Source organism: Siphateles boraxobius, unplaced genomic scaffold (genome assembly GCF_051911475.1).
Source record: "Siphateles boraxobius isolate OS27281-9 unplaced genomic scaffold, OSU_SipBor_1 2, whole genome shotgun sequence".
Lineage (NCBI taxonomy): Eukaryota > Metazoa > Chordata > Actinopteri > Cypriniformes > Leuciscidae > Siphateles > Siphateles boraxobius.
Window position 1 is genome coordinate 16,291,157 of NW_027508810.1, and position 17,300 is coordinate 16,308,456.

Sequence of the window (17,300 nt, forward strand, 5' to 3'; positions counted from 1 at the left end):
TCATGGCTCAAGGAAGCACACAACAGAATGAATTACACAAAATATTGTTTTGATTGTGGTTTTAATTTATTCAAACATTCTAAGCAATCTGAATACTAATGCTTAATACGCTATACACACAAACTGTAATATGCAATGTACAGATCTAAAACATGTTCTATATTCTGTAAAAAGCACGGTGGGTGAGACCGGAGCTACTTGTCAAACAGTTGTCACAACAAGCTATATTATAATGTTTCAGTTAGAGAAAATGGTTTCATTATACAAAAACCCACACATGACGACATGCCCCATAGGTCAATGTGTGTTTAATGACCTGTATCTTTTTTCCTGGGTAATAAAATTAAAATGTGCAACAGCTATCTTTTTTTTTTTTTGTAGACAAGGCTTTAAAATATGTATCTGTAAAAATGTTTACTTTAAAAATAAACATACATTGAGAAATATTCACCGGAGTAAAACGAGTGGCTTCAGTTTCTACGTGTTTGTTGTTTTGTCTTCTTCGCAAGATATTTCTTTAAGGAGTGGCAGTGTAAGAAACCCATAAAAGAGGTGGAGAGAGGGATCTGTATGTGTAGCACATTGTGAGATAACTGAGGTCTCATTATTGCTCTGTGCACTCAGCTCTGTCAGACCCTGTGTAAGCTGATCTGGCCGGTGGGCAGTGGACAAGCTCAGAGAAACTATGTTAGCAATGTGCTCATTGTAAGGAAAGATTATCTGGCTTATAACTCCTAGAGAAGCAAATAGAACAATGCATTGCCAATACAGCAGTAGAGAGGCATTAAATCCCAAGAGGATTCAACAACAATCTTTGCACAAAACAGATCAATAAATAGAATAAACAAAATGTACATTCCACCAGAATTCAGCATTTTCCACTTCAACATATAGTTCCCTTTAAAAATTGACATTTTTTTACATTTATGAAGTAATAAATCATCATAAATAAAGACACTTTGCAATTCATTAACATAATTTATCTCCAAATGTGGGCACTGGACCCATTTAAATGTATTAGACCTTTAATAAATAACTTTTTGATTAATAAAAGTATCATTGCTATATGGCTATTTCAATCAAAGTGTTATTCCTTTTAGTTAATGACCTTTATAGAGTTAATAAAGTGCCTGCCAAGTAACAAAGCAGTAACTATAGTCCAGAGAGGTAGCATGTGTTAATCTAATTATGGCAGTATTTGTATCTTACAGAGTTTGACACAGGTCAGGTAGGTAATTGCATTGAGTCACTGAGAACTTTAATCCAACTTGAGATATCTTCACTGGGACGTGAGGGTGAAGAGGAACAGCAGGACTTTCACCTGCACAAATCAAAGACATAACAGGAGAACAGCATATATCAAACTAAATAACTGAATCCAACAAGTGATAGAACAAGACAAGAGAATCGAATGTAACAGCTGCTTATTTCATTCAAAATGCATTTACTCAATTTATACACCCAGAGTAAGTCGAATTGTTTCCTGTTTCTAAGTGTTTCATGGTGTGGGTTGGGCTGTATTCTATTACTGTGTTAAGTCTTAATACACTATGTTAGGCTGGTATCTTGTATCTCTGGATAGCAGACATTAATTTTACAGAGTAATCTGATGCTAGAAAAAGAGCTTTGGCTGAATGCTGAGCAGTGCTAGCGCTGTAGTTCGGAATCATTAATTCCAAATTCTCCAGGGCAATATCTAGCTAAACCCAAAATACTGGATACTATCTACAACATTTTTTTTTCTATTCAGACATAAACTTACCTATTTAGCAGTGAGTTCCTTCTTCATACAGGCTTTAAAGGATGTGAATCTCTCTTCACCTTTATATCCCTGAGTTTACAATGATAACATGAAGAGAAAATATTTCTCATCAGCATATTGGTTTCGCATATCAACATTATCTTTAAAAAAATAATGAAATTTAAATGAATTGTGCTAGTCAATGAGTGAATTGGCAATACATGGCCACTAGATGTCAGCAAAGTTGCACCAACAAGAATATCAACTTTTCTTTTGTTGCAATACAAGGCAAAAATATTGGATTTGTATATATATAAAAGTTTGGGGTCAGTAAGATTTTTTAAATGTTTTTTTTTTTTAAAACATCAATTTTTTTGATAAAAATACAGTAAAACAGTAATATTGTGAAATATTGTTACACTTTAAAATAACTGTTTTCTACTTTAATATATTTTAAAATGTAATTTATTCATGTGTTGACAAAGCTGAATTTCCAGCACCATTACTCCAGTCTTCAGTGTCACATGATCCTCCAGAAATCATTCTATTTGCAGAAACATTGAATCATTTTTTTCAGTATTCTTTCTTAAACAGAAATTTCAAAAGATTGTCATTTATTTCAAATATATTCGTATTTACTGTCACTTTCGATTAATTTAACGCATCCTTGCCAATTAAAAGTATTAATTTATTTTTTAATCTTACTAACCCCAAACGTTTGAATGGAAGTGTAATAATACTAACAGTGAGACTAATAGCAACAGTACAGTGATATAGTAACTAATCTGAATTTGAAGCTAAAATTATGCTTACATTTTAGAGGAATATCTATCCTGTCACAAGCAAGATGACTGACAGCTGATTTGCATAATAAAACAAAGTTTAAAAAAAATCAATAAAACATTTTGGGAAATGGAGTTTCCCAGCATATTTACCCAAGAAGAGCCACGATGCAGCCGATCTTTCATTATCCCAATGAACTCCTTGTAGCTTAGATGGTCATCATGGTCCACATCAAAGATCTTGAAAATCGTGTTCACAAGGTGTCTTGACAGCTTCAGGCCAGTGGCCACATAGACCGCACGGGCAAACTCATCTGTGAGCCGAGAGCCAAACATCATCACCAACACCACAGACTTTGAGGAGTAACTGGATTAAATGAGCATGTTTACCTTGTCCAATTGGGCGATTTGCATAGTTGTACATTTGCATGGCAATGGCAAAATCCTCTAAGTTGTTGAGGAACTGAAAGAAGGACCTAAACTCTTCAAAAGTGATGCCCTAAAAGAAAAGATCAGTGTTAAATCAGTGACTTACAGAAGACATCGTCAATGTTCCTTTAACCAGAAAGCTTTGGGCATTAGAAAGAGATCATTAAGTCAGAGTCTTTATAATAGGAGAGCACTAGTGCAGCGAGCTAGTGCAGTACATAAAATTATGAAATCAAAAGATAGTCTCAGAATGAATTTCCCTAAACCAGGCAAAACTGCATTACGCCTCACTTTCTCAAAAACGAGGGCACCTTAAGTGTTTGTAGGAACTTGGAATGCAGATCCCAAGAGCCAAGACAGAAAATAGCAAAGTCAAACAATCCCAGCGCACATCTCTCCTGCTCCCGCACCCGATATACACAACTGGAGCTGTCAACACCTTTAGATTGTTTTGTTAAAGGAGAGGTCGGGTAGCTCGTCGACTCTTCTAAAGAAGATTAACCTGATACTTGCATACATAAAAACAAAAGCGGATGTGTCCAAAATATCTCACCGCTAGCCGATTACCCAAACAGCGGTCCTTTTGATTTCCACTCATCCATTTCCAGGCACTAGACTCACGTCTTTTCTGAAGCCGCTCTTGCAACTAACAACAACTGTTTTACAAATGATCTAATGAGTAATATGTGATGCTTAGGTGGTTTTACAAGTTAAGCTGTATTGCAATATCTCTCAACTTAAGAATAAGAACCACTTGTATATCAATGGCCATCCACCAACAGCCTCCTCGAGCCACTGAAAAGACTCTAACCTTATAATGTGAGGGTCAATGTGCAAAAAGGGAAACATCCTACAGAAAAAAAGGCACTAACATCGTTCAGATTATAAATATCCTCCTCTCTCCACATCTGGCGTGGTATTTGTTTTGCAATGCAATGATTTGAATAGACTCATTTATAATACATTTAAACATGATAAAGGAGTAGAGATATTAGAATACCTCCAAATTGTGTTTCTGTACTTCCCAAGCTAACAGGAAACGTTCTCAGAACTTTGGTTAACGTTCAACCAAGGTTCAAGGTGAACAAACATTCTTGCAGTAACGTTAATAGAATGCTCGTTCAAAGTTATCCGGGCTTTTAATAACTTTCTCAAAACATAAGCACAAAAATGTTATTTCAATCATGACAACTCTCGGAATAGTTTTTGCATGCTATTGAATATGGCAGTGTTAATGTATTTGGTCTTGGTGGCCTAGATCTGCTACGCAGCTTCTGTTGGTTATTATTGCTGCTGCTGAAGAGCATGTATGGACTTGCTACAGCCAATAGATACACAGACACGCTGCTGTGAGCATGTAAGTTATGCTGCTGCTGCATGAATAGACATACATAAATCATATTGCAGATCTCGGCAGGTGGAGCTGGGGAGGTGGAGGGTTTCAGAATTAATCTAATAGCGTTCTGCAGGACCAGCTTACAGCAAACACTGAACCAGACTATTTGAATGTTGAGCAAGCAATCTCAGGCTGCAGGATCAGCAGAGGCCAAACAGCTTGTGCCATGCCGTAATGATGTGCCTGCATGTAAAGGACCTATCAGCCTTTATACATTGTTCATGGAACGGTTTAGTTGGGCGTTCGCCTAACATTCTGTTTAAACATTACCAACTACTTGAAAGTTGATAAAAGATGATGTTGATAAAATTATAAAATTCCCTTGTTTTCCCTGACATTCACATAACCCCCCAAAAATGTAACATTCAAAATAGTGGATGTTTTGAGCTTTCAAAAATAAAGTTTCGTTTTTCTGAGAAAAAATAATTGTTTGGCAAATGCAAATTAGCATAAAATCAATCCGAATCTGGTATTGTAATGCTTGTTTGAAAAGGCTCCTGATTTGAACCTGTGTGTGTGTGTGTGTGTGTGTGTGTGTGTGTGTGTGTGTGTGTGTGTGTGTGTGTGTGTGTGTGTGTGTGTGTGTGTGTGTGTGTGTGTGTGTGTGTGTGTGTGTGTGTGTGTAGAGCAAGTACTACCTTTTCATCGGGTATGCTTTGACGCACATTCTCAAGGTAGCCTGTAATGTTCTCCACTGTAGTGTAGCGCAGCAGGATACTAGCAAAGTCTTCCTCACTGATGGTGGTCATTCCCTTGGAAAAGCTGAGGAACTCAATCTCAAGGACTTCTGTCTGCAGGTTGTCCATGAATCTGCCGACAGAACGTTAGTGACACAGACACAGTGTTAAGAGGAGATGCCATCACTCGCTCAGTAGGACACTAGACAAAGTGACTGGATCATCCCAACATGCTTTGATAAAAATACAGCATTAGTGATTCATTTTATTTCCCTTCAAGGGTCATGCATTATAACATGGGCCCATGTTCTTTGCATTTTTATTTTTTCCTACATATAACATAAACTTAATTTAGGCTCATGAAAGAGTTAAATCTTCACTTAAGACTAGAAGCCTTCAAGATCATGGTCATCAAATCTGTCTCTCACCTGTAGAAGTCATCAAAGTTAAGTTCACTTTTGCCCTTTCTTCCAAAGAAATGAACCAGCAGAGTTGTGTCGGTGACATTTTCTTCTGCGTGCTGTGAAAGCAAATTATGAAAACACATTATTCAGCTGTAAGAAACTGAACAAGAGAGCAAAATTTGTTTGAATAAGTGTACACCAAAATAGCATGATGAGGAAGTCCAGCCATAAACATATAACAACATAAAAAAATAACAGACACAACAAATAAATGTAAAATGTACATTTAATTGGCATATAAACGATTGATTAAAAGCAAATTATTAATTTACATCAAATTTGATGTATGCTGTTTTTACATCCCACAGCCGGCCACTGCCGCTTCTTGACTTGTGCTGCTAAATGGCATGCAATTCATTTTTAAATATTGTACGGTGGAGAAAATGCTTTATAACTGTCACACTGACACATCATGAAGCAGCCGACATCATCCCATGATGCCACGCAAACAACAGGTTGCTCATGCAGAAATATACCTCAATGTTCTTTTGCAGCAAAGTATCTTTACAAAAACAAGAGGCATACTGTATCTGATGGTAGTTTTGAAACTTGTACTATCATAATATACTAGATGTACATCTCAATATCCGAGCTTGGTAATAGACTCAAAAAAATGTCAAATCCATTTACTAAGCACCAACGTCAAATAATAATCATTTTAATGAGATGCATAAATAAGGCCAAACATGATGTATTCTTGTATGGCTCAGTTACAATTATATAAATCTTAAGAACTTAAAAAAAGATATATTAATATTTAACTGTAACAACATGAAGTTTACTGACATTAATTAATCAAAATGACAATAAACCAAAAGAAAAAACAACAACAAAACAAACAATAGGAAGAACCTCACATGGGATGGCGGACAGGGAATGGTCAAGGGAATTATGGGATTCGAACGAGAAAGCAAGTGAGCTCGAGGATACTTGTACCTCCATCAGACCTGAAAAGAGAACTATTCTCGCACCATGCCTTAGAACATCCCAGAAACTTCTGGGTTCAGACTGAGGCTGCCCTTTTTTAAGTACCTGCATATTAGAGGTGAAAATATTAAAGGCTTAACAATAATCACCAAAAATTCAGACAATGCAGTGAAAGACTAATACACATGCAAAACCATCTGAAGTAATGCAACGCAATGTTAAGGAAATATTAAGCAGCACAAAAAAAAATGTTTTCAACAGTGATAGTAATAAGAACCATTATTAATAATTGAGCTCCAATAATAAGTGAAAATAATTGAGCAGCAAATCAGCATATTAGAATAATCTCTGTGAAACTGAAGACTGGAGTTATGATGCTGAAAATTCAGCTTTGCCATCAATGGAATAATTAAAATATATTAAAATAGAAAACAGTTCCGTTAAATTTTAATAATTTCTCACAATATTCCTGTATTCACAATATTCAAAATAAAACCGTATTTTAAATGCAGCCTTGGTGAGCATAAGAGACTTCTTTTAAAAGCATAAAAAATATTTAATTATTCCAATGTGACATTGGTGCTTCAGTCATTTTATAGTGCATAACTGTTTGATTTACTGAATGAAACAAATGATGTCCTTACAGTGGATTGTGATCAGTATTTTTTTTAAAATCAGTACTATAGTTTATTGTGGTTAAAACTTTGACTGCACTGAGCTTAAAAAGCTCCACATCTCTCTAGTTTGGTGTGGAAACAATTTCAGCTGTAACTCTTAGTGGCACCAAACTTCATGGTCAAGCCATCACAAGAAGTAACCCAAACCCAAATACCACTCTTCAAGTAACTGTAAAAATAAAACATGGGGGTCCAGGGAGAGCTGCCATTCTTCAGGTGAGGGCCTTTTAACATGATTCTGTGAGATCATTCCTTGGCAAAATAGCTCCTGACAGTAGACAAGCAACATAAATCATCTGTCATAGTCTCTGGATGATTTTTCTGCTTCCCTAGACAATAGAGCTGCATGAGCCCCATTAGCCCCATTGTCCCTCTTCTCTGAAGGTGAGCCATGCGTGAGGGTCACTGTTACGCCCTATCCAAACATTTCAGTATGTAAAATAATATTGCTACCTGACTGTCTGAAAGAAGCCACTGAATGTGGATGTAACCCTTCTGGTTTATTGAGCTGTATATAGGGTGTAGCTGCGTAAACATCAGTGGTTAGGACGGACATGCACAGTTGTTGTTGACCATGACTGTACAAGTTCAATCAAGCACCAACCAGATTAACCGCCATGCTAAGAACACACGTCGAAGTCATGCTCATAAGGATTCTTTAGTATACAGTATACATACGTTGCTGCTGACAGATCCTTGATATCCATACAGTTCCACACTCTCACACAGCCAAGATTATGATAGCGTGCAAAACAGGATAAGATCAAATCAAATCACCATTTCAGCATTTGTCATATTTCACTAAGGATTGTGAAAGACAATGAACACTCAAAGCGTTTTCAAAACACAATATGTAACAATCAGCATTTCCCCAGCATGAGAGATATGAGACTTATTGTTGTTTTGTACTATGCAGAAAAATATTCATGTACATTCGTTCAAATGAATATTATACATGAATCATTCATCTCTCAATTTTAAATGCGACTGAAAACATGCAACAATAAAATCTCAGAGTAAATAAAATCAATGGCTATTCATGGAATTCCATTCCAACATAGGTGTTCAAATATTACAGGAATAATACATCTAAAATGTCTCCCATAAAACACAAAAGGAGAAATGTGTAGCAAATTATTGATAAATAGAGCAGATCATTTATAACAATTTATTTCTATATTACTCATTATTAATTATAAATGATTAAATATTAAATTAAACCAAACGCAATAAAAGTCAATGGTGGCAATGGCTGAAAAGCAATTTCGGTCTATTCCCCAAACAAATCAATCAGAAATCTTGACATTTAATACACATCGGCCTGGTTTCAAAAACAGGGTATAGATTAAGCCAGGATTAGATTTTAGTTTAATTAGACTCTTTAAGATATGTCAGTGCAAGTTGCTTTCAGTTATAACAGCTCAAACATGCTTTTTAGTAAGCCTTGTCTGTGAATGGACTGCTTTTACGGAGCACCATTCACTTTAATGTATGGAAGAGAGCAGTGTGAACATTCTTCAAAACTTCTCCTTTGGTGTTACACAGATAAGAAAGAACTATGGGTTTGGTATTTTATTAAGAAGTTTTATTTTTGGGTGAACTATTTCCTTAAATCACTTTCAGATAAACTGCACATCGATTCAAGATATGGCAAGTGTCCAGTGGCAACAGAATGCTAATGTGACGGAGGACTGTAAACTTGGAAGAAAAAAAACAGTTTTTCTTACCAGTTGAGATAAACTGTCAGGATCTCCTCCTCGCTCTTTTTTCTTTTCATTTTTCTTGCGGAATATGTCCTCTAACTAAATGTAAAAAAGCAGAACTTTATTTTTACGCATGCGGACATTCAAATTAATAAAAAACAACAACAAAAACAACCATACCACCATGAATTCTCTCCTATCCACCATTTCATTGCCATCTGCATCAAACATGTTGAAAGCTATTTTAAAACCTGCATGTGGCTCTAGAAGACAAAAGAAAGACGTAATATGAGGGACATCAACACATCCTCGTGCATCTATTCTTTTTGTGCTAAACAAGCGTGGAGAATTACCTAAAGACAAACTTACTTGTCAAAATGCAAAGCAGAAACAGATACTCTGTGTAAGCGATGACACCTGAAAAACAGTACATAAACATTTCCTTTTAAGCTTGAGTTCCAACATCCCAGAACCTGCCTTCAAAATATATTTTACTATCAAATGTCATTTTAAACTAGACGTCCTTTCTTCTTTTACAATGATAAGATCTAAGAGGATCCTGTTCTTTACTCTCGTTTGGTGTTCTCTTTGCACAAACAGAGACGTTAAAACGTAAAGTAACAAGGCTGGACACAAACCAAAACAAAATTAGACCAGGCCAGTGGCTCCTGAGTTCCCTTCTGTTTATTTTCCTAGGTGTAAAACATTCTCAAGTGATCTGTAACTGATTGCAGATGCCTGACGTGGGTTTGTTTTCCTTTTTTAGGTCTGTTAGTCCTTTGTTGTGTGAGAGGAGAAGAAAGGAAGAGCAACTGTCAGGTCTCTGTCTAGGAGAGACTTAAGGAGAATTGTTCCTGCCACTGAAAGCATTCCCAAGCTTTTGTTTAAGGAGATGATAGTGACTTGGACACATATAGTTCAGAAGGGCTTCTTTGAGTGCTGTGGGAAAAGGACTTTGGAATGTTTAAGGAAAAGGCTAAAGAAAGGTGTGTGTAAAACATAATAAAGATACATTTTCACAGGCCACCCTGATCCTTGATGTATCTGGTTGATTGATTCAACACCAGTTTATTTAACTAAGCCTGGGAATTGAATGTGTTCACTTTATCAAAAAATTATATATTCATTTAATAATGTATTTATAATGACCAGCAAATCGGGATATTATAATGATTTCTGAAGGATCATGTGACTCTGAGGACTGGAGTAATGATGCTGAAAATTCAGCATTATTCCCATCACAGGAATATGACATTTTAAAATACATATTTAAATATATATTTAAATTATATATATTATTCAATTAAATGAACCCTTAGTGACCATAAGATAAAATAAAAAAATCCCCAACCTTTTTTTAACGGTAGTACATATATATGGGGCTGTGAATTTATTATTATAATTGTTTACATAAAAATGAAATAATATAATATATTTATTTCGTTCGGTATTATACAATTATTTAAAAACTAAATTATATTACTTATTTTTATAGATCCATTTGACCTTTTTTCTTATTATTTATATTTTAAAAATAGGTTTTTGAACTGTAATTATAAAATAATTTGATTAACAAATGCATTTAATCATGAGCCTAGACTCGTAAGGGAATGCCATTGAGCAATTAAAGCCAGAACTACAAATTTATGTAATGTTTATTCTAGAACTGCACATTAATCGTTAAAAGATCAAGACCCATGCAATCTTATTCCTAAATGACAATGATCCACAAGCCTACCTATTCAGAACGATTCAGATCTGCGTCGGCACTGCCGCTGATCTAGAGAAAGCGGATGACATGTAGGTTTCAAATATTAATATTATCACAGAAGTACTGGGATAAAAGTATATTGTTCGGATATAAACACTGGTGTCAATGGAAGTGGAGGAAATCACTTTTTGAAAGTAACATGGCGCTTCAAATAACGATTGTATGGATTACCTCATTACGCCAGTAGGTGGCGACAAGGGACTGTTAAAAAATGTATTTGTCATTGAATCATTCATTTCAGAAATTCGGTCAAAGAACACAGATTCTTCCAGTAATTAAACAATTGAGTCATTGAATCATTCATTCAACCCGATTTTTTAAATTATTCATTCAGATTAATTATAATTAATAACATTTTAAACAGACTGAAGGATTAAACATTTTATCAGAACCTCTAGTAAATGACATGTTATTTTCTTTAGTTGTCTGTTCAGAATCGTCAGAGAATCGTGATCCCTGTTTTAAAAAACAAAAAAATCGTGATTCACAATTTATCCAGAATCTTGCAGCTCTAGTCTATTTAGTGCTTTACTTATCTGCTACAATGTCTTTGGATTATCTTCATTCGTGGGCTTTACTCAGCAATTCAACATATTCATATGTGTGATACATATCATGCAGTTCATTCACTTACGTTTTTCAATTGATTGCCCGACGTATATCTACACCATATAAAACTGACTCAAGACATCCGCGGATGCTTGTGCATTTAGTCTTTTAGGATCCCAGGCAGGTTTCATTAGAGCCACAAAGCTTCAGTCTTGCAGAAAGAAATCCAGCCCAAGAGCTCAAACAGTTGTCAGAACACAAAGAATTCCACAGAAACAATTGATATAGAGTGTCAGTGATGGAGATGTAATCCAACGCCATTCTTAGAATTCATACTGTCCAGAGTGATACAGGGCTGCCACTAGGACAAGTCTCAACATTGCAAAGTTCAAACAGCTCTTTTCATTTTCTGAAGTAAGGCTTTGTTCACAGATCAAGCCTATCTTCTTTTTTTTTTTTTTACCTAAGTGCAGCTTTAACATTTAACAGCCGGATTAAAAGCCCAAACCCAGGCACTGGCACTCAAGGAAAGCAATGGAATATCGTGCACTGTGTGGAGTGTTTTAGTGTTTTAAGTGTAAGAAAGAACACTACAAGGAAAGTATTGTTAGCATCTGGGAAAGCCCCACACATTAAAAGATATTTGTCTCATAAATTAAATGAATATTCTTCTTCTTTTTCTAAACCCTTATTTCTGTGTGAAAATATTTTAAAATATTATTTATTCCTGATGCAAAGCTGAATATTCAGCATCATGACTCTTGTCTTCAGTATCACATCCTTCAGAAATCATTCTAATATGTTTATTTGCAGCTCAAGAAACATTTCGTATTAATTATTAAAGTTAAAACAGTCCTGCTTTATATTTTGTACTTTTTTCATGATTCTTTTGATGAATAGAAAGTTCAAAAGAACAGCATTTATTTAAAATAGAAATGTTTTGTAACATTATAAATGTATTTAGTCTATTTAGATTGTTGTTTTGCTCAATTTAATGCATCCTTGATGAATAAATATTTTTTTAATGTCAGTTTTAAAATTCTTGCAATAGTATAAATTATTGTTAATATGTCAAGTACTATAAGCAAGCATTGCTTTTTCTTAAATCACGTCTAAAAAGTAAGACCTCGGGGCAATATGAAGCCGGATAATTTATGGATTAAGGTGAGTGCATGATTATTTTCTATTCAAAACAACATACAACATGTTATGCACTAGGTGTTATTTGTCACCTTCTTATCTGTGATTATCCCAGAGCAAAGTCACAGTAATGTCAGACTGATTGAGAGATAAGACCATTTACAGCCTGTGCACTCTCCTTCCGCATGAGGCCAAGTTTCAGGATCCGGATTGTTTCATAATACCATGTATGTGGGTGGTCTAAGCATCTGCACACTCTAACAACTGTATCCTAATTGTACCTATAATCACACTATTTGTTAATTAGAGATGTTTCGGCTTTATGCACATCATTCATAATTTGTCAATAATTAGCTCAGTATTTAGAATGCTAACCACACAAGCGGCACTTTGAAAGCAGATCCTCTCAAAATCAAGTTGCCTGGAGGGATTTACTATAGTAAACAATGATCAAATGACAAAGCAAACAACACTGCATTATACAATACAAATTGGTTTACATAACATGATTATTAGGTCTCACCTCTTTCACGCTGGTTTCGGAAAAGACTGGATGATCCTTTCCTAACTGGTGGCGTATCTGACAGAATCTTGTCTAGATCCTTTTTAAAAAAAAGTGCATATACTCAGGATCATTTACATTTTCTAAACTCAAGATAAATATTCATCAAACAAAAGAAAAACATGATCTAACCTGTTTTGTGAGGGATCTCCAAAACCTCTTTTCTAAAAATAAAAAATGAGAGATTTATAAGAATAAGTGGTATTGTCAAAACTATTTCTAAACAGAAGCTGACAAAAAAATGGGTCAAAAGTGTTATACTCTACTTTGTGTACAAACATTCTGTATGAATGACAAATTTGTACTTCAAAAAATTTAAGTTCAAACACTGACAAAATACAGAAAATCTGTTGCTGTCTTCTTGTAGGCCTGCGTCATTCAGGTTGAAAAGATACTGTTACAGTGAAGAAGACACTCTGAAATGTTTTAACTGGTTGAATCTGTCTCACCTTTCTCAGCAGTTTGACTATACCACATATGCCTACAATACAATTTAATGCATATAGAAATTAAAATTAAAATTCCTTTTAAAGGAAAAAAATCCAAATTTATAAGAGTGCTGGTATAAAATCCAAACAACTGTATGGTTTAAATATGACCTGTAGCTTCTGTTTATATAATGCACTGAAAGTGTATTTTACAGCCACAGCATAAAGCCATAAATACCACTATTCATTCCGTCATGCATATGCCATTAAAGATGGTGACGCAATGTTTGCCTGCCATATTAGAGTTCACATTTTATTCCCGTCTGCACATTCCAGGAAGTCCAAGTTTCAGATAGCAGCAAACATGACTGGTTGAAACTCAACCCCCATACAAGTATAGCTGGGTCGTGAAAATAAAGCTATAGAGCATATCAACTCTACCATCTGGACCGATCTCAGCACCGTTCCCGTTTATTTGAGACGAAAACTTCATGTCTTCGGTTTAGTAGAGATCCACTGTATCTGACACACACGTTTAAAAGTTGTCTGTCTAGCTGCTTTCAGATTTTGGTTACAGAAATAGGTTATAAATGTGATGCTGGCGGAGAGAGATGACTATCTTCATGCAGGTGTTACGGCTACATGTGGGGATTTTATGCCTGCAGGGTTACTTGCTTTTAAGATTAAAAAAAAGGTTGTACCTTAAGGCAAAGATCTGTTATAAAATGGATAGTTCACCCAAAATTCTGTCGGTTTTACTCATGCTCAAGTCATGCTGTAAGAAAAAATCCACAAAAGGAGAAATAAAAGAAGGAATTTTGAAGAATATGCAACTCGTATTAGCTTTTGAGTCAGATTTTTTAATGAATCAGTTTGACATCTGTAAAGGATACATTCACAAATTTGTGGTTCATAGCAATCGCTACTTTTCTTTTATGATGCTTTTCTATTCTTTCGAAGCTTGAATGCTCCATTGAAGACAGGTTTGGAACAACATGATGGTGAGCAAATGATGAGATAATTTTACTTTTGGGTGAATTAATCCTTTAAACTAAGATTAAGTCAATAGGAGGACGTCCTTAGTGTACAGTTACACAATCATATGTTGAGTTCATATATTCTGCAAAGGAAGATGACTGTTTGTGTAACTCACTCTTTGGTTCGCTCATAGTGACAGACTCAATGAAGTCGAGGGGTGTCATGTAAAGCTGTCCATCATACTCCATTGAGCTGAAGAGCCTGAACCTGTGCTCATGTGCTGACATAAACACCTCTTCATCTTCAGCAGACACACTGGCCTATAATCAAACAAATACACATAAATACAAGATAAGACAAGTTTGACATTGTGACAAGAAAGTGCTATCCTTCTTTTTCCTTTCCTCACTGTTTTTAATTTCACTACCGTTCCAGTACAAAAACATGGACACAAACATCCACAAGCAGATATATTACGGGCTAAAACTTATTAGGACAGTGTTCTTCTCACTCTACGATGGCCGGCGGCCAGGCCCAATGGGCACTGTGCAAACACCCTGGGAATGTGTGCCCTGCTACTTATTACCCCCATCAAACGTCGACCCGGCTGCCAAGCTGCCGTGTCCAGTTACCTTAACCCTGGATTCCTGTGTCTCAATCCACAAGTCAAGGTTATGTCCAACCAAAGCAGATAAGGGTAAAAAAAAGAACATGGCAGAGAGATTCACACAAGACTGATTCAATCCTGTATGGTTTAATGATCAATCTGATAACAATCTGATAAATGCTTTTTGACAAGGCATACCAAGAGTATGTGTTCCCCTTTTGCTTTGTTAAACAAAAATAATAAATTAATTTAACTAATTGTGATTAATCTCATATATTTAAGCTCCTTTTTAAGGAAAGGAAAAAATATGTGTGTAATGTGTGCAAAAAAATATGGAAAAAGTCCTGTGCAAATATGTATATTACAAATGACTTTGAACTTGTTTCCTTCTTCTAATTTGTATGTAATGTGTGCAAGTCATGCATGTGTGTGGATGACACTTGTAGCTGAATATAGTTTGTTTGTCATTGGTTGTTTTTCTGTCTAAAAGTGACTTTAATAATAGTAATTTAAAAAAAACAAATCACATCAAGCACAAAATGACACTAAGAAACATAGTGTGGTTAAGGAAACACTGATGTAATCCACTGTACAACAAATCTGACTGAAAGACACATGCAAAATAAGATTTTGACAGGAGAAAAGGGGTTTGATTGAATTTAAATAGTAAAATTACCCTTTTGGAGCTTAAGTCAGTAGCCATCTAAGCATGCAAAACACATACATAAAAATGTCCAATATGTCCAGTCGTAGGCTATCTATAAAGTTCCAATTCTTCTGTTTTAAGTAGTTTCATAGAATCATAGTGCATCATCACCTGACTAATGAACTGAGCCGCTGAATTCAGCACCTCTCTGGTGGAGAGCGACTGTTTTGATGACACATGAAATCCACCGATTTTAAGTCTTTAGGAATAACAAAAACCGAGATTCTATAGTAATATACCATGTAAACACCACAAACGTAAACACTGAAAAATGTACTAAAATGTAGATATAGCCTACCTGCTCTTTTGCAGCCACTGCTGGGAGCGGAGAAATCAATGCGCGCAGACTCGCTGCGTGTCCCCGATCCGGACTCGAAATATGCTGGTAGTAAACAACAGCGAATCCACCGAGAGTGATACACACCCCTGTCCCTACGTGTCTCAGGGCTGTTCTTTCCCTCAACGATTGTCTGCTGTTAAAATAAAGGTTTAACCCGTTTGTTAAGCTGGTGAACTTGTTTCGAAGAGCCAGAACCCGACGTACGGCGGCCATCATGACTGTGTCACCGGCTCGGGGAGAGGAGAGGAGAGGAGACTGCGCTCACTCATCGCGAGATGCGACCTCTCTACATCACATCGTGCCAGAAACACATTAGCAGCTGTATTTGCAGTCATTTGTCCTTTCCATTCGGGTCATGGTTAGAATTCAGAGTTAAAGCGCTCAGACCTCAAAATGTTATATTTTAAAATAGTGTTTTGAGAAGACGTCCATCAAAAAGTGTTTATTTCATTTCATCGTCGCTTTTTCATTCTTAAAATTTGACCAGGTAAGCAGATAAAGTACTGTAAGAGTTGTAGATTTAATCTTCAACTTCTGTAATTAAGAGTTTTTTGGGCCCGTGTTTCTCAAACTTTGAAACAATAGGCAAATTCCCAAATTATTAATGTAGAATTTAACTTTAAAAAACGAAATTGTAGCTACAAATTAATGTCAAGTCATATTAACCAGTTTAATATATATATATATATATATATATATATATATATATATATATATATATATATATATATATATGGCATTTCCCATCATTACATTATCCCAAAGCACAAAAAAAGTTCCTGCCTTAAACTTTAAGTACAATCAACTTGGATGTTTAAGTCATTTCTACTTAAATGAAACTGACTTAAAAATTATTTGAATCTTGTAAAACGAAAATTGCTTTACTTATTTTGGTGAGTTAAAGCAATCCAAACACATATGTTGTCATAACTAATCGATCATGGAATTTTTCTATTGCACCCACAAAATGATTATTTTTTTAATTAAAAATAGAAAGAAATAGGAAACATTTTAATTCAAAAAAGTAAATAAAATAGAAGCTTATATAGAAATCCATAAACACGTAGGTTAACAAAAGATTAAGAGACAGTATTTGTACTTTCATAATGTTGTCAAATGTGGCTGTTCACTTTCCACGGCATATTGGCCTATTTTGTGATATCAGGTCAGAAGTAGCCTATAGATTATATGTATAGCCTAATTATTATTTCACCCCATAGCTAATTTTTGTAAAATGCCCTACACCTCACAGCTACACACACACACATACACACACACACACACATCGACATCTATTTTAATACTGAGGTAATGATATTTAACCTAAAACAAACCCTATATTATAATCGTGACAACTGCTGCTTTCCTCCTGCTTGTGAGGTAGCCTACATTTGGTGCCCACAATACAAGCAAAACCTGACCC

The 17,300-nt window shown here is 35.3% G+C and overlaps 1 protein-coding gene across 3 annotated transcripts; it reads right to left on the reverse strand.

Annotated features, from left to right (window-relative positions):
* Positions 1-44: 44 nt before the first annotated feature.
* micu3b (mitochondrial calcium uptake family, member 3b) lies at positions 45-16,165 on the reverse strand. Of its 3 annotated transcripts, XM_077236094.1 has the most exons (15): positions 15,836-16,165; positions 14,400-14,544; positions 12,951-12,982; positions 12,780-12,858; positions 9,166-9,213; positions 8,977-9,059; positions 8,821-8,895; positions 7,772-7,813; positions 6,426-6,521; positions 5,454-5,545; positions 4,987-5,158; positions 2,914-3,022; positions 2,677-2,837; positions 1,763-1,831; positions 45-1,321 (listed from the first exon to the last, which is right to left on the reverse strand). In XM_077236094.1, the coding sequence occupies exons 1-14, from the start codon at positions 16,091-16,093 to the stop codon at positions 1,763-1,765; spliced, it is 1,461 nt and encodes a 486-aa protein (XP_077092209.1). In that variant the 5' UTR covers positions 16,094-16,165; the 3' UTR covers positions 45-1,321. The 3 variants fall into 3 exon arrangements, with proteins under 3 accessions (XP_077092209.1, XP_077092210.1, XP_077092211.1); XM_077236095.1 differs by lacking the exon at positions 6,426-6,521; XM_077236096.1 differs by lacking the exons at positions 6,426-6,521; positions 7,772-7,813 and having other exon boundaries at positions 15,836-16,104.
* Positions 16,166-17,300: the final 1,135 nt, after the last annotated feature.

Excerpts from the sequence above, each read along its gene's own strand:
- micu3b (XM_077236094.1), bottom strand. The coding sequence starts at position 16,093 with ATGATGGCCGCCGTACGTCGGGTTCTGGCTCTTCGAAACAAGTTCACC. Across the intron at positions 12,983-14,399 it reads CACTATGAGCGAACCAAAGA|AAAAGAGGTTTTGGAGATCC; the intron begins GTGAGTTACACA and ends TTTTATTTTTAG. Across the intron at positions 1,832-2,676 it reads TGCATCGTGGCTCTTCTTGG|GGATATAAAGGTGAAGAGAG; the intron begins GTAAATATGCTG and ends TTGTAAACTCAG.